At 41.1% G+C, this 16,974-nt stretch overlaps 1 protein-coding gene across 1 annotated transcript in view; it reads right to left on the reverse strand.

The window, feature by feature from the left end:
- The window catches only part of TPH2 (tryptophan hydroxylase 2), a 49,432-nt gene extending 33,196 nt beyond the window's left edge, over nt 1-16,236 (reverse strand). The window contains exons 1-7 of the mRNA XM_005519366.2: nt 16,069-16,236; nt 13,060-13,212; nt 10,656-10,839; nt 10,449-10,549; nt 7,581-7,648; nt 1,349-1,545; nt 245-380 (exon numbers count right to left, since the gene is read on the reverse strand). Coding sequence (XP_005519423.1) covers nt 245-380; nt 1,349-1,545; nt 7,581-7,648; nt 10,449-10,549; nt 10,656-10,839; nt 13,060-13,212; nt 16,069-16,173 — 944 coding nt within the window. The 5' untranslated portion in view covers nt 16,174-16,236. The remainder of the gene's footprint in view (nt 1-244; nt 381-1,348; nt 1,546-7,580; nt 7,649-10,448; nt 10,550-10,655; nt 10,840-13,059; nt 13,213-16,068) is intronic.
- Between the last annotated feature and the right edge of the window lie 738 nt (nt 16,237-16,974).

Here is a 16,974-nt window from a genome sequence, read left to right on the forward strand (position 1 = left end):
TAAATAGTATTTCTAGCCCACTATATAAATAGCCCAGCTATTTAAGACCCTTGTAAAAGTCAACAAAAAAGTCTTTGAATTAAATTCTGGCTCGCAATTGTGAAGGATTTTGTCATCAACAGTGTAAGAAGGATTTCACATTTTGTAGAAAGGTTCCTCTTTTCAGTCTTGGCAAATTAACTTGTTTCACTCAAGAAACTGGTGGGCATGTTTTTTCAGTACTGAGGAGAAGGCAGCAACTTACGGTTCTGGTGTGTAGAGGGGATCTGAGCCGTGCCGTATGTACTGAGTGCAGTGAAAGACTCTGTATGCTAGGCCAGCTAAAAAGTCACGGGGAGACAGGTATCCAGCAACTGGTCTCACTGTGAAGCCAGACCTCTCTGAAGTGAAGGAGATAATAAAAGACCACATTACACAGATCACTGTATCACTTCCTGGTGACAGAGCTGTTGTTCTACCAGAAGCATGACACAAAGAATCTTGACCATCCCCACACATCATTTTCAATTATTACATACAAGAAGCACTTTGCATTGCTAGTGTACGTATAATGAAAACAGCCTGAGGTATTTCAAAGCTGGCCTGGATATCTTTGTCTAGAAAAAAGTGCTAAGGTACCATAAGTGATGTTCTTAAAATTTTTATGTCTGCTACCAAATGGGAGAGAAGATAACATATTGGAAAATATGCAAAATATGTTAAAAAAACTAACAGAACAGAATAGGATTAAAACAAAACTGTCCTTATTTTTACAGATAAAATATTGTTGGTGTCAATAAAATACTTATTTTTATAGTTGAGGTCCTCATTGAAATATTTAACAGTGTTCCTTTTTCAGATTAGTCCCAGAGTGAAACAATTTCAGACTCAGTGACTTCAGAAAGCATGTTTCTCTCAAAAATTAGTTCCTTATTCTTTTAAAATTTGTACAGGACAATGTTTCAAGTTTTTCTGCAACCAGTACCACTACCTGCTCTGCATAGTCTGAAAACATATTTCTGAAAGAAGTGTGAGATTTTGAATGGCAATGAGAGAGCAGCCCTAGATCAGCTCTTCCTTCTCACCATATGGAGGGATTTTCTCCCTGAACAAGATACCATCCTGGTCTACATGTTCAGCTGATTCATTTCTCTCCATTTCATACTTGCAAATACTACATAAAACTGTCTTGACTCAAAAAACTCTCTGCCACAGAGAACACCAAAACCAGAAGGATACTTCAGGTGAAACCAAAGGCCACTGACAATGTTGTGAGTCTTTTCTTTCAATGTGCTTTGGATTCCATACTAACAAAAAGAAGAGTGTTTTATGAAACCATATCCATTGATAAACCAAATATGAATCTTACCTTTAAGAAAAATAGAAACATCTTCCAACTGAGGCACATTATCTTCTCTGTATCCGCAGTACTTGCTCAGCAGAGGAAAGTTTTTTAAATATTCACGACAAGCATGAGTGGGATAGAGTTTACTGAGTTCCCTAAATACCACCCCCCAAGTTTTAACTTCTTCAGCTGTGTACTCCACTCTGGGAATGGGTTGACCACTGTTGGAAAAAAAAAATACAAATACAAATACAAAATACATCTAAATACAACCAGACTGCAGACAGATTGTAGATAGCAATATTTTCATAAAAAGTATTATTTAAATAAAGGCAAATGAGACTGTTGAAACTATTTGAACTATTTTTAATTGACAGCTTGATGCTTCTTCTTTAGAAATATTTCTTGATGCTATGATGTACATATTCTATAATTTCCTTAAGAATTGTGTTTCTTACTAAGCAATCTCATTACTTCTTAATCTTTGTACTTATCATAGTAGAAAGATGGATTTCTTATATATCATGTTCCTATACCAGACTAATATTTCTCCATTTACTGCCACTGGTACCTTTGCAAGTGGATGTCTGAAGATCCTGATTCAGTCTAAGAAGTGGATTGATTAAGACCTCCAGCAGACTGCATTCTCTATCCATTCTTTAAAATATATAATATTCATACAGCATCAAATGCTGGGTGAAGATTAGGCAATTACATAAATGCTTAGAAATGCATGGATCCAATTTAAAAAAAGTGTATTGATTGCTTAGACAGTTGCTTACATGTGCAGGTATGTTTGGAACCCCGAGTTCATGCAGGACTACGTTATGAGGAAGCTCATCTCAGAGCCAGGAGCCCAGCCTAGAGGAAACTAAGCCTTTAAATACATCTCTCCTTTTGTTTAAATTCTGCCCTGTTCCTCTGCCCCCTCCCACTTGCACAGATGTACAGATATTCCAGGATACCTGTAAATCTGTTTCTGACATCCAAGATTTACCTTGAGTAGTTACAGTTAATTCAAAATTGACTGATAGTGTGAACATTGAGAAGAGCTCCTTCCAGCCTGCACTGCCTCGTATTTAGCTGTAAGGAATTTCCCATGGCATGGTCATGGGCCGTCATCTCATGTCATTAATTCCCCCTAGAAATACTGTGATGTTCCTCTGGAATTAATATTCACAATCTAGAATACATAATCTCTGCAATCTGCCTTCTCCTCAGGCATCTTCTGCTGCACTGTAACGATGTACAGATCGGCAGAGGGATTCACAGCATCCTCCTCCGCTCCATCAGTCCTTATCTCTCACTCCCCTGCCACGGGGCTGGCAACGTGGGCACCCCCAGCCCGGTGCTGCAGCTTCCCCAGCAGCACAGGCAGCAGCTGAACAGGTGCATCAGGCACGGGCAGCTCCACTGCAGCACGAGAACCGCACTGATGGGCTTTGCTGGCGGCTGCTGCTCAATTCATAATCCTGTCTCCACTGTACGAGGGAACAAGGAATAAGCCCTCATGTCACATTTGATTGCTGCTATGCAGTCCCTACATGTACAAGAGAGGATCATCTGCCCTACATTCATTGTGGTTGTCCCCTCATCTTTATTGAAAACTTACCATTTAATCCCCTTGCCTTTCATGATATCAAAGCATTTTGATCCATGGCAGTTATCTGTCAGTCAAAGGCAACTTTGTATGAGGTGCTCGTACTTGGTAGGGACTGCAGAATATCCAATACATGCACTAGCTCCCTGCCAGCTACTTCTGCAGACATGACAAGAATTGCAACACATTTAGTGAAGTATTTCTCATCTGCAGAAGCTGCACTGGGTCTGTGCCCATCCTGCAGTGGGAGACAGTCCTTCAGGCCTAGTATCTGTCTTCCCCCTTGACACTACACCAGCCTTAAGCTGCCTGCCAGCTCATGGAAAGCACAGCACAGCTATTCTGAATTGTGCTGTGCACGACAGATACAAACAGGTTGCTACTCCATGCACTTGTGTTTGCCAGAATATCCAGCCTCATCCCCCCTCCTTAGGCCTGACCTCTACTGTGGATACAACCAGTATGGATCAGCACTGGCACACCAAGGAGGAAAACGTGTTTTACCAGTGGAAAAGCTCACGTTTCTATTTAGCCTGTCACTAGCAAGGCATAAACACAATCAAGGATCTGAAGCTTGTTCACTGCTCACTAAAAGGTTTATAACTTCGTTATTGTTTTAATTAATTCATTAGTACTGAAGTAAGGTTCACTGAACGTTAATTCCTTAATAGGTTTTATGCCTAGGAGAGCTGGTCTTATTTCCAGCTGATCATGATACTGCTTTCTTTATAGAGAGAATCAAGGCAGACACAGTTGTGGGAGGATCTATGCCTTTTTCCCTCAGCTCTGCAACCTTCATACTTCTTACCTTCTTATTTCAACATGCAAGACCCGCCTTGCACTCAGACATTTCAATAAATCATGGAAATTACCAATCTGCATAGCCAGTTTCCTTGTGTTTAAGATGACTCTACAAGCTAAACAAATCTGAATTTTTATTTCTCCTTATTAAAATAGGGTCTTTCCATTTTGCTAAGGTCATGAGCTATCAACTCAGATTATTAATTCCCTCTTAAACATTGTATGTTTCCTTCAGATTTAATTTTCTCAACACTTTTCCAAACCCTAATCGGTCTCAAAGGACCAATTAGCAAGATTAACACATTTTCACTATCTTTAGGATAGAAGCTGAGTGAAGGAGGGAGGAATATGGTTTTTTTATGGCTTTTTTGGTCCATTTATTTCATACAGCTGATCTTCACTGCTGTGCTCTATTAACGTGTCTTTTCCTTTAACAGCCAGCTCCACCAAATACCTGCTCCTCCAAATTCACTTTGTAATGTTTTTCTCTCTCTTCATTAAAAACATCACTTTATGTTCAAGCAAAACAAAGCATCTACCATTATAGCAATTCATGAAGGAAATGCTGATCTGGGATCTTCAAATCAACTTTCTATGAAGCCAATTCCTTGCAGCCAAATCTCTGGGTTTTTTTAAGGAAACTAATGTGGGTTGTTGGTTTTTTTTCACAAATTAAAATGGAAAGTAGAAACACATCAAGCCTCAGTAAGTGATTAGGAAGGTCACTTGACTGGAAGACACTGAGAGATGTTTACCCCAAGGAGAGCAGCTCTTGTAAAAGAGCTGTTCTTATTGTAGAAATAAGTAAACAGTCATTAGACAACAGAAGGGAGTGTGGTGAGACTGTGCTGTAGTGTCAAGACAGCTGTAATAAGTCAGCTCCACAGCTTGGGCAGCAGAAACAGCAGCACAGTCTTCCCTGTGGGTTTGATTTGCCTTTCCTCAGCATGGCTTGGGCTGTGCTGCAGCAGGTACTGAGGCTGTCTGCCAGAGCTGTCTCTGCCCGGATACCCAGAGACACTGCCCGTCCAGACAAGCAGATAGAGCATGTCCCTGGAGGAAGGATAACCAGTGCAGGAGACCTGAAGTATGAATGAGATTTCTGATACATTAGGTAACTGCCCAAAGCACTGATCTCCCAATTTTCCTGGTCCCTGGCTAAGAGTGTTTGGAGCCCCTTCTTTTCTTTCTGCTTGTATAGTAGGACAAGATTGAAATATTTTGAAGGTTTGAAAAGATGAGTGGAATGAAGGAGTACATCTGAGCAGTTTTGCTGAAGTTTAAGATCTGGTCCTCAAATAAGCTCTGGTTTGGATTTTTAGTTTTTGAAATGTGACTGCAAAAATGTTCCTAAGCCTTCAAAATCTAAAGAAGGAAAAGGTTTTTCTTTCCTTTATTTGTTTTATTTTCTGGAAATATGCAGTATTATTTTATGTTATTTTGCAAAAAAAGCTGTTTCTCTTCTGTTTTCAGGGTGGAAAAAAACACCACACTTTGAAGCAAAAGACTGACTACTGCTTAGTAAGCCAGCTGTGTCACCTTTCCAGCACTTAGGCAGCTGAGAGGGAGAAGGAAGGAACATCTTACCAGCAAGTTAGCAGCTGTGAAATGCACGGCACTATTGCTACCATCATGGATAAATGGAGAACCATCCCACTTACTGAAAGAGCTGAAAGCACACACAGCCTGCCCTCATCCACAGGTATCCACTTGACATTTCACACTGCAGTAAATGCTAGGCAAGAAGCACTAACTTCACTGCAAGCATTAGACTAAAAGGAAGATAATAAATCAATCAGCTTTAAACAAACATTCTAACAAAAAAAAAAAAAAGGTATCTCAATCTACATTTGAAAGCTGGCTAAACTCAGAGATTACCTGGGCAGCCTAGAGAGTTTCTCTACTAATAAACACCTGCCCCAGCAGGCAGCAGCCCAATGTGCTGGATGGATGTCATCAGCATCCAGCTAAACAAACACCACTGTGGGCAGAAAGGGGAGAGAACACTAGCACCCACATGAGTAAGACTGGTAACAGCTTAATGACTGGCATGGGACAAAAGTAAAGGAAAAATATAATCAAAATTATATGGCCAAAAAGCAGAGTTAATCCTCCTTTCCCCCCAGCCTTCTGCAGGCTGTATAATAGCCTTATACTGAAAAAACCTTCAAAAATTCAGTTTTTACTTGACTCCTGATAGGATGTGCCTCCTATAAGTGGAAAGAAATTTTGCACATTTCATATTCTTAAACCACGTAGGTAGAAATCTCAAAGGAGAAACAATGAAAAACCTGAAGAAGTATAGAGAAGAAAATGGAAAAGAACATGAAATTAATATGTTCTTTCCCTTGAGAAAGGGGGCTTAAACCTGTTGCAAATAAAACCTAGAGTAGGATTAGAACTAGTTGAGTGCTTCTGTGACAAGAAAATTGCAACCCAGTAGGTGTTTGTAGGTAGAACAGCAAGTTTCCTAACTTCCAGGCACAGTAGCAAATTGAAAATACTGACTTGAAACAGGGAAAAAAAAATCAGAGTGAGAAAACACTTGCAGTGTACTTGTGCTCAGCCACCATATTCTCTAACTACATAGAAATGCACTGACTAAATTCTAAGAAGTTTGGAGCTGTATTGGCAAAACCAATAAATGGCATTTTGCAGTACCCAGTACAATCATAGAATCATACAATTGTTAAGGTTGGAAAAGACCTCTAAGATTACCAAGTCCAACTGTTAACCCAGCACTGCTATGTTCACCACTAAACCTTGTCACAAAGTGCCACATCCAAACACCTTCTGAACACTTGCAGGGGTGCTGATGCCACCACTTTCCTGGGCAGCCTACTCCAACACCCAACCATCCTTTCAATAAAAAAGGTTTCCTAATATCTAGTCTAAACCCTTGTGCAGCTTGATGCCATTTCCTCTCATCCTGTCACTTGTTATCTGGGAGAAGAGGCCAACCCCCACCTCACACAATCTCCTTGTGGGCAGTTGTAGAGAGTGATAAGGTTTTCCCTGAGCCTCCTTTTCTCCAGGCTGAACAACCCCAGCTCCCTCAGCCCCTCCCCACCAGACTTGAGCTCCAGCCCCTTCACCATCTCCATTGCCATTCTCTAGACACGCTCCAGCACCTCACTGTCCTTTTTACAGTGAGGGGCCCAAAACTGGACACAGGACTTGAGATGTGGCCTCACCAGTGCTGAGTACAAGGGAAGACTCACTGCTCTGGTCCTGCTGGCCACACCATTTCTGGTACAGGCCAGGATGCCATTGGCCTTCTTGGCCACCTGGGCACACGCTGGCTCAGGTCAGATGCTGCTGACCAACACCTCTAGATCATTTTCCACTGAGCAGCTCTCCAGCCAATTTTCTCCTGGCCTGCAGCACTGCAGGTTGTTGAGACCCAAATGCAGGACATGGCACCTGGTTTGTTGAACTTGGCTGAGGCTATTGGCCTCAGCCAAGTATAGTATGTGCATCAAAAGAAAAAAAAATAATTTTGGGGTTTAGTGAGCTCTTCCAACTATGTAGGGATGCTAGATATGTGTGATTCAGCAGTGCATCAGTTTGTCAGTAAGACATGTAAATACCCATAAAATATTTTCCAAGGTTTAAGCAGCTGTGAATAAAACACTAAAAGAGAGAGCGCTTGCCTTTCGAATGCTTTACTTTCCTGTAGCTATATCAAAAACGTAGCAGGATTCCAAGCATCAGGTTCGCAATTTATAGACTACACTAAACTAGTCAAAGTTTAAAGGATGACTTTGTCTACTGCTAAACTTCATCCTACAGAATTAAGTAGAGCATGAATTCTAACTAGTCAGCAGCACAAGGAAGAGTTATGCCAGTACTTACTATTTATAGCTCATGGCAACATCCACAAAGTACTTTCTTCTCTGTCGATAGACATTGTCTTTAAATCCCTTAAGCAAGGAAGAAGAAAGTAATTTACAATAAGGACATAAAATTAGCTGTAAGAATTATAAAATAAATCATTAAAGTGTTTATTTAGTACTTAGTTGCTTTGTATTTTGATTAACAGTCTCTACTGGACTGCAAGAGAAAATAAGGATGTTTTCTCTTCACCGGAGTTCCACAGGAGGTCTTTCAGGACAAAGGTACAATCATTCATCCAAGATATTGAAAAGGGAAACTTTTTTCCCTGTCATTTTATCTCGCTCATGTTTTCCTTGATCTGAACTGAGATCTACACACAGGTACATGGCACAATAATCTACCTGTTCTTAATACTTCTTTCTTCTCTAGAATCAAGCATCTAAGGATCATCTATGCAACTCATGTTGAAGATTCTTATTTAAGCAGTTGCCATCTTAACAAACACATTAGGAACTGAACCATCAGCCTCCAGCACCAGTCTGAGTTACAAAGGAAGGGCTCTACCTCATGGGCTACAGTAGACTCACACTTTTTCCATATTAAGAGCAAAAGAGTTGTATAACACATACATGTTGGCCAGTTACAGCTCTTTGAGCTATTCAAAATTAGAACAAGATCTTTTCTATATCTTGAAAATATAAAGACACTTCAGGTTTGGACTACAAGAAGAGTAAATTATTTTCAAAGTAGAACTGCCAATGTCCTGAATATACAAAAGGGTAAAGAGTTGTCTAAGTTGCCCAGCAAGTGCATTTAAATTTTCCCCAGCCAAAGATGAAAATAAAAATGTCTTTTTTTCCTTACTGCTTACATAGACAAATGCAAAACACTGAAACAAATGAAAAGATAACATTGCTTGATTTGAAATACTTGTATGAGCTTCCATAAAACTCAGAAGACATTTTACTGCCCCATAACCAAAGCTGTGCTGCTGGGGCAGAGCATGGGATGATTTCACAGGACTACAGAAAGCCTTCAAACCTCACTCCTGCACAGAAAAGCTTCTCTGACTGCTAAAAAGTTGTTGTAATCTGGGGGAGCCTCCTTATCTCCTTATTAAGGAGACCTTTTGAGGTAAATTTTGAGTTACTCAGCTGAAGACCATTCAAGAGACCTGTAAAGTGATGGAAGACAACAAGGGACTTAAAAGCCTGTCAGGTATAATGAGACTGAAATCGTTAGCCTTTGTGGAGTGGGTTAAGGCTAAGCTGCTGAAGTGGTGCTATCCATACAGGCTCTGTAACAGGATAATTCTCTTTGGTCCTCTGGCACATACACACCACTGCTAAGGAACAGGGCAGGCATCTGGAGTGGCCTTTCAAAGGTCAGTCACAGATTGAAGGGTTCTTACCCCATTTCCAACATCTAGCATGCTGCATAGGCTACCAAATGGTGTGTAAATTGTGTTTGTAAGAGTCCTCCCAAGTGTAAAATATATATTCATATCATGCAAATGTCTTTTTTTGTTTTCTGTAAAACTGAAGGCAAATTTTCAGCAGAGTGCTCAAGTATTTAATGAAGGTACCAGCTCAGAACATAAAGCAGCATGTAATGGCCTGTCACGGCCATAAACTCAAAGCTGGAATGAGCTGTCTCTACAACCTCTGTTTGAACCAAATTATGGTAAATGGTTGAAGATAATCAACAGGTTTTTCCTTTCAGAGAAAATGTGAATTAAATCCCAGTTTGTCATCCAAAAGTACAGGGCAGAAACCTGGATTCAGGAACGTGTTCCCTGACTATGGACCCTCAGTATGGGAAGGGTTCCCACATGATACAAGAGGCTGAGAACCAAGCAAGGTGATGATGATGATGATTGTGGCTGGTATGTGGGCAGGTGACACCAGGGACAGTGGGGCTGTCATGGAGCTTAGTGATGGTACCCATTTGGCTTCTGTGTGCAAGGGTGAGAATCTGTGCCTTAGCACCCATCACTGCACAAAATGTGTGCAACAAAAAACAGAGGAAACTACCATCAACAGTTAGAGTTTAATCTGACTCTATTACAAGACAGTCTTATGGTCAGATATCTTAGTTCACTGCCTACTTCCTTTCAGATGGAAATTTCTGACAATAACAGTTTTATCCAGCCTGGTTTAGGAATTAATATAACTACCTACCACCAGTATCTTTCAGTCAAGTCATTCAGAGGTAGAAACTTGGATTAATAGAAAGAGAAAATATTTTAACACAAATTCTTGCAATCATCTGCCATCTAAAAACTCAGAGGTTAAGCATTTATAGCCATTAGCCAAAAGAAATAAAATAACAAACCCGTTTTTTCTGTCTTTTGCATTGAGCATTTGACACTACTACAGGTACAAATTGTGCATGAAGGCTTGTCTCCTGCCACCAAAGTCAGGAAACAATGAGAGACACCTTCCCATCTGCTGCATTCATCAAAAACAGGAACATGTTTCTCTGTTTTATCTTGTAATTATCTCCTGAGTGCCAAATAATTCCTTCATAATTCTTTCTTCTCTGTCACCTACTAACAATAGTAACTCTTACCCAAGAGCTACTTCTGGCAGAACTGAAGGTCACATTGATCTAAATTCTAAAGTTTGAAACCTTTCTATCAACCAATTTATTGTTTTTTAAATGCAAGCAGTACAAAAGAGGATATACTCACTAAACAATGAATAAGTTTTGTGGAGGATCTGCATTTTGTGTATCTTTCTACAGAAAAGGAAAAATAATTCACTGAAACTACCAAAGAGAAACCAGTCTTTATGTTCTGAAAACAATCAGCAGCCAACAGGCTTTTTACTTGACTGGCAAATAACCCAACAAATCATCTACTGGAGAATTTTGTGTTACACTTACAGGGTGATCAGCATCCAGCTCAGATCCATACATCAAAACTCTCTGAGAACATTTGTCCAACTCAGAGATCTTCCTGGGGAACCAAGGGACACAGTCGAGATCTGCAGGAGACAAAATGCAGATTGAATGTACTGGGGTGTAAGATCATGGAGACACCTGTGCAAAACATCTGACAGTGTCTAAACCGAGTGATAAAAACAGCCTTGCCTTCTTCATCAGTCCAGATGTTTTCTGGTGGATTGAGAGATACTATATTAGTTTGAAACTTGAGCAACTGGATTAGTTCATTAAATTCTTTCTTACTGCAGTCACAGTCCACAAAAATTTCCACCTCTGAATTCCTTCTCTTTGATTTTCGTGATTCAATATGAACCATACTCACGTGTTTTTCCTGTGGAAAGATGAAATAACAGATGAAATACAGACATACCTAGAAGAGCAATGTCAGAAGAGCAATATTGGTGGCACATTCCTCAGGAAAGTTTTTCCAGAATCTAAAAGGTCTTTTTATTGAAAGTACTCCCTTTTTCTATTTACAGGATTAGTTAGTGACACATGCTAAATACCAATGACAAAAAATAACTTTACATGGAAAGTAAAAAAAAAAAAATTTTTAATTAAGAAAGCCAAGTAATTATTTCATTTTATATACCAAAATAATCTCTTACAGAGGACAGTATAACACAATTCTTTTTATTTAATGCAATTTTATACTTATCTTTGATAAAAATATTAAATTCTAATGCAATTTTAGTCAGTGATTTGCATAATAATAATGCTAGTTTAAATATAATTGAGTATGCTTCTTTAAACAGATGTTATTAAAAATATTACTCGACATACCTTACTACCTGAAGAAGAAAATATTTTTATGAGAATAAATTTGTATCAATCCTCACCTATATACTGTGCAGTTATCAATAACATAAGTGTTAATAGCAATATAATTAAAATCTACCTCAATTTATTCTCTATTGCAATGTCCCCATCAAACACAAATCATGCAACAAACATCACAGTGTAAATACTTTTACCATGAAAACTTTCCTAAGGGCTCTCTCTCCTACCACAACTACTGGTCTGCCAAGGGTATCATAAAAAGACAGATAACCATAATGTGCTATGGCTGTCCTGATCTAGTGTGACAGCCCTGCTTCAAAACAGGAAGTTGGATTAGACAGCTGTTCTCAACATGACTGACCTCCTATGGACTCTGATTTTTCCTTTTTCTTGCTAGACAGAAACTATCTGTTACTTTTCACAACTATTCTTGCACTTACTCAGTGAAGCCAATAAAATACTTAAAATAAAATACTTCCCAAAAGGGAAGAAATTAGTGTCTGTATTTCCACTTGCCCGCTGTATTTTACAAAAATATCCATTTCAGGTGGCCGTCTCCTCTGGTAGATCCAACCAGCAATGTCTGTTTTTACACCTCTGGATACACAGACAGAGTTCTTTCACTGGTATGCTCCATAGCTGTGTATACAGTGTAGCAACCCAATCACAGAAATTCAATTTTGTCTTCCCTAGGTTGAGAACAAAACCCTGCACTCCCCCCTGTAGTACTCAAATTGTTAAGTGACTACATGGATGGGGGTGGATATTCCTACCACATCTTCCAGACACAATTTAAGAGACCAGAGTTCTATGCCTATTCTCAAGAAGGGGTAGCAGATGTTTAAATCCAGAACTTCAGGTGTGAACCCGTACCAGCATTTCAGCCAGAGCTGCAGTTAGACACTTAACCCTTGGAGAACAGCTGCTTTGAGAACACAGTTCCTAAGGCAACTTCTGTTTACTCACTTAGGCTTCCCCTCTTTGCCAAAAACCCTGCTTCTTGGCAAACTCTCTCCTGTAGGTCTAATTCACATCTTTTTCTTGGCTGGAGAATTTACATGCCTGGGAATCTGTTCCCAGAGCCAGATACTATGAGTGAGGCCTGGTAAGGCCCAGTGATCCCACACTTCCATCCCTCTGATGGACTGAGAGGTATGCTCCAAGCCACCTCCTAACATTCCCTTCACTGCACAGACTGAACAACCTAAGACTTTTATTGTGCTTCTTTAATGATCCTCAGACACACCTCCAAGCATTCTGACCAGGATTCTGACTGACAAGCACTGATTGCATGGGGATCTGCCTGGGAACCAATACCTCACAATTTACATTCCAGTTAGACACATAAAACCCTGACCCTGCAAACACTTAAAGGTGTCTCTAATTTCAAGACCAAGCAAGGCTGCCACCAGCATCACCTGACTGTATGTAACATAGATCCCAAACTGCTCTCTGAAAGTTCCTCCTTTCATTGTGACCTGCACAGACAACTTCAAATCTAGCTTACGGTGTTGAGAATCACGTCAGAAACCTAAAGTGAATCATGTGAACATCAGCATCACTGTCAAACTTTATTCCAGAAAACCCTTCACAAGCCCAAAATGCTTTGTTCAATGGTCCATAAAATTTAAAGTTACTTTTATTCAATTCTGCAGGGTGAGTGTAGCTGCACTCTGTTTCTCCTGCCACAGTCCATTAGATTGATATCAACAGAGCCTGCCCTCAGTAGCCATCCTCTGTACAGCCAGAATAAATGATTTGGAAGCGTTACCTGGAAGAGTCTGAGAGCTTTCACCAATCCACCAACTTCATTCTTCAAGGAAAACACCACAGCTGTCTTTCCACCTTCAGAAGCAGATTCACTTTTCCCATTTCCCTTATTCCCTTTCTTCTCCTCATTTTTCCCAGAACTTGATCTGTTTAGCTACAAACAGATAAAAAACATGAACATCTCAGATGAAAACGGGAATTTCCTGCAAGAGAAATTCTTGTTTAAAAATAACTGAACAGAACTCACGCTGGCTTAATTTGAAAGAGAAGATCTTGTATTTACTTGAAGTCAGGATCACAGGTTAAAGGCAGCTGCTAGAGATGATTGTGCAAGAGACCAGTACATACAGAAATTTAAATAAATAAATGAATAAATAAATAAATAATCCTAAGGAAAAGCATAAATGGGATACAAATATGATGGCATTATTTGGACAACGCTATCATTAGAAGTAAATGTGAAGCAAATGGAGACAGTCTAAATTACTGGTAAAGCCTGCAGATCAGTTATTGTAAACTGAATATTGCTGCAAAATCACAGGGATGCTATTTTAACCTATACCAGTCAATTTATGAAGATGTGCATTAGTCTGTATTTTTGAATTAAGCATTATTACATTTCAAGCCAAAACTTTTTGTTGTCTGTTGTAGCATGATCAATGTTATCAGGTAATGGAATTCCTCCTGAGAAAACAAAACCTCTGTTGATTATAGAAACAAGAAAGGAAATACTTAGACTGCAACACAGAATATCAAGTTGGAAGGGACCTCAAGGACCATCTAGCCCAATTTTTGTTGGCAAAAGCATGGTCTAGACAAGATAATCAATAAGCCAAATCTTAAAATTGCCCATTGCTGGGGAATCCACTGCTTCTCTCAGGAGATTTTTCCAGTGGCTGATTGTTCTCATTTTAAAAAACTTTACATCCCACAGAAGATGAGGAACTCAAAAAATACAGAAAATTACACCATCCTTACACCTACACTCTAACATTCTTCTCACAATTTGTGAGTCCAAAACTGCTTTAAATGAAATTTCAGTCAGCATTTTCCAAAAAATGTCATTTTATCAGCTTAAATCTTGTTGAGATTCCAACAGTACAGCCTTTATTGACAATTTTTATAACATCAACCACAATTTTCAAAAAGCAGCCTGCATTTTCCTATACCTAGGCTGCTGCTCCTGGAGAAATTAAATCTTCAGTGAAATGCTAACCACTTTGTTATAATCCATAAAAAAATATGAAAATAAAAATTAAAAAACATAGACTATTTCAATGTTTTAAATGTATTAAATAGTCCTTCAGTAATTTCTAAAGCAGCTTACAGGAAATAACCTGAAAAATCAGCTTTTTAAACAGATCTTTTAACATTCTTTAAATGGCACAGGTGAAACCAGCCAGGTTTAAACTAGGTACAGGACATGCTAAGAAGTCTCTGTGGTCTTATCATTTATTAGAATACAACAAAACAACCTGGAAAACCAATTTGTTTGCAGAATGATACATGAATGGTTTCACACACATTTATTTTTTAGCAATTGAGCTTGTATGGTTCTGCTCCTACCTGATATGGTAGGAGGTTTGCCCAGGGATACTTATGGGGAAGCTCACTTTTGTTTTAACTTCAGTAATATCTGGGATTTGGCTAAGTCTTTTTCACGTACATCAAGCACACAACCTCCCCCTCAAGTGACAAAGGTGCTGCTTTTACAGCATCTGTGGTTTTTTCCATGTGTGCTGCCTTCTAGAAGCTTTGTACACATGATCAACCAAGTCAACCAAGCGTCTGAGAACCTCAATACTGCCAGTTCCTCTGGAAAACAAGGCACTTTCCAAGCCTGTCACATTAGCTTCCCCAATACTCTCAAGAGAGCATTACCCAAAGTGATGTCTGAAAGTCCCTCTCAAGCATTTGAACACTAGAATGAATACCTATTTGTTATGTGCATAGTAGAGAAGGATGAACTTGAATTTTATTAGCCACATTCATTAGTACACTTCATAATTAAACGACTGACAGACCAACTTTCCTAATGGAAATTAATTATCTGGAGCAAGTGCAAATGCCCAGGAAAATAAGTAATTTATAGCAGATCTCAGTGAAGAAAGTAACTCAAATATAAAGACAGTAAAACAAATTTATTCCATATAATTCAATGCTTTCAATAGAAGCTGAGTATGTAGAAGCAGGGATATTCCACATTTTACTATAAGGACATAAGGCCAATTCAAAACTGGTACAAGCCCATATATTCTGCTGGTTTTACCCAAGTGATAAAAACCTTCATCTGTTACAAAATTTTATAGGAGTCACAGTCTTCATAATCCTAGGTACTTCATGTATTCAGAACAGGTTGCCTTATTTAGTCACACATACATTTACCTGTTAGAAGTTTATCCCACGCTTGAAACCACCCAAGCACCTGTTGCACCCATCTCATCACTTCCAGAGAACCGTTTCTGTCTCCTGGCAGTGTTTTTTCCAGCAGCCCCCTGGCACGGTGTTCCCACACGTGTCCTTGCAGCCCTGCCCGTCGGCAGAAGCCGGGAGCACAGCAGCAAATCCACCGGCACCGACAGAGTGGGTGCACGGCATTTGTGTCTTGCCAAAAATGTTTGTAGATGATGCCGTGAGGCTTACGAGTGCCCTGAAAAGACAGTCTCTGCTGGTGTATAAAGCCCGCTGGACTAACCAAGGACTTCCAAAATCCAAGCATTTAAAACCATCTGAGCTGGATGCTTCTCTATTGCTCCGGTAGCAATACGGCTCATTTCTGCAGTAAGGCTTGTATCGCTAATGAAACTTTTTCTGTTATTTATTACACTTTTAAGGCAGCGTTTTGAACCGGGACCGACTCGACAGCAAAGTTAGTTTCACCGGCCCCTGCAGCTGCTGAGCAACTGCTGACCTGACCACGGGGCGAGGAGCGAGGGGCTCGCACGGCCTCTGGCACCGGGCCCCGGCGGAACCCGCCCCCCCGGCGGCTCGCCCCGGCCCCGGCACTTACGGTGAGGCTGCCGGCGGCGGGGCGCTCCTCCGGCAGGGCCGAGTCCAGCGAGAAGCCCCGGCGCGCCCAGTACTTGCTGGAGAACATCATCATGGCGGGCTGCATGGGGCCGGCGGGGGCAGCGCCGCGCTCTGCCCGCCTCGCCCGCGCCGCTGCCTTTATACGCCCCCGGCGCGGCTGATGGAAGCGCGATTAGGGGACACCGTGTGCGGGTGACGAGAGCCGCCGGCAGGCGGGCGCTCACGGTCCCCGCTCACCCAGCGCAGCTCGGGGAGCGATCCCGCCGCCTGACGCCGGCAGTGGCCCCGGACAGAGGTGGTGGCAGTGGCCCCGGACAGAGGTGGCAGCAGCACACAGGTCCCGCTGCGGAGCGGCTGCCCCCGCCCGGGCCGGGGCTGCTCCGGGCGGCTCCTCCGCGCTCCCCTGGCAGCCGCTCCGCTCCGCTCCGCTCCGCAGCCTCCCCAGCACGGCCTCTGGCTCCACCGCCGCACCACGGCACGGCAGGGCTCAGAGTCCCGGCAGCAGCAGGCTCGAGAGAATGCGGACAGAACGGCAGAGACCTGCAGGAGCTGAGCTTCAGCACACGGGAGTTGTGCAGAGATAGCAAGAACTGCTTTGGTGTAGAAATTCATCTCTCTCCGTTTAAGTGAGCAGGAGGCAACTGCTGAAACTGTAACTTGATTGCAGGGTTAAATGAACTGCGTCTCCCAAATGTACTTGAGAAATTTAGGATTTCTAACTTCTCTTTCGTTGTAACATTCATTTTGTGAAGTGCCACCACCACTTGCCATCCCACCTTCTCCTCACTTCTTTTCACTTCCAAATCTTCTTCACGTCATCCTTTGAATAGGTTACCTTACAGCATGTAGCACTGAACAGCACATCTGAATTGGGAGCACTGGGTCA

The sequence above is a fragment of the Pseudopodoces humilis genome, chromosome 5 (assembly GCF_049639895.1).
Source record: "Pseudopodoces humilis isolate 2021_Gansu_Grassland_sample_001 chromosome 5, ASM4963989v1, whole genome shotgun sequence".
NCBI classification, from domain to species: Eukaryota; Metazoa; Chordata; class Aves; order Passeriformes; family Paridae; genus Pseudopodoces; species Pseudopodoces humilis.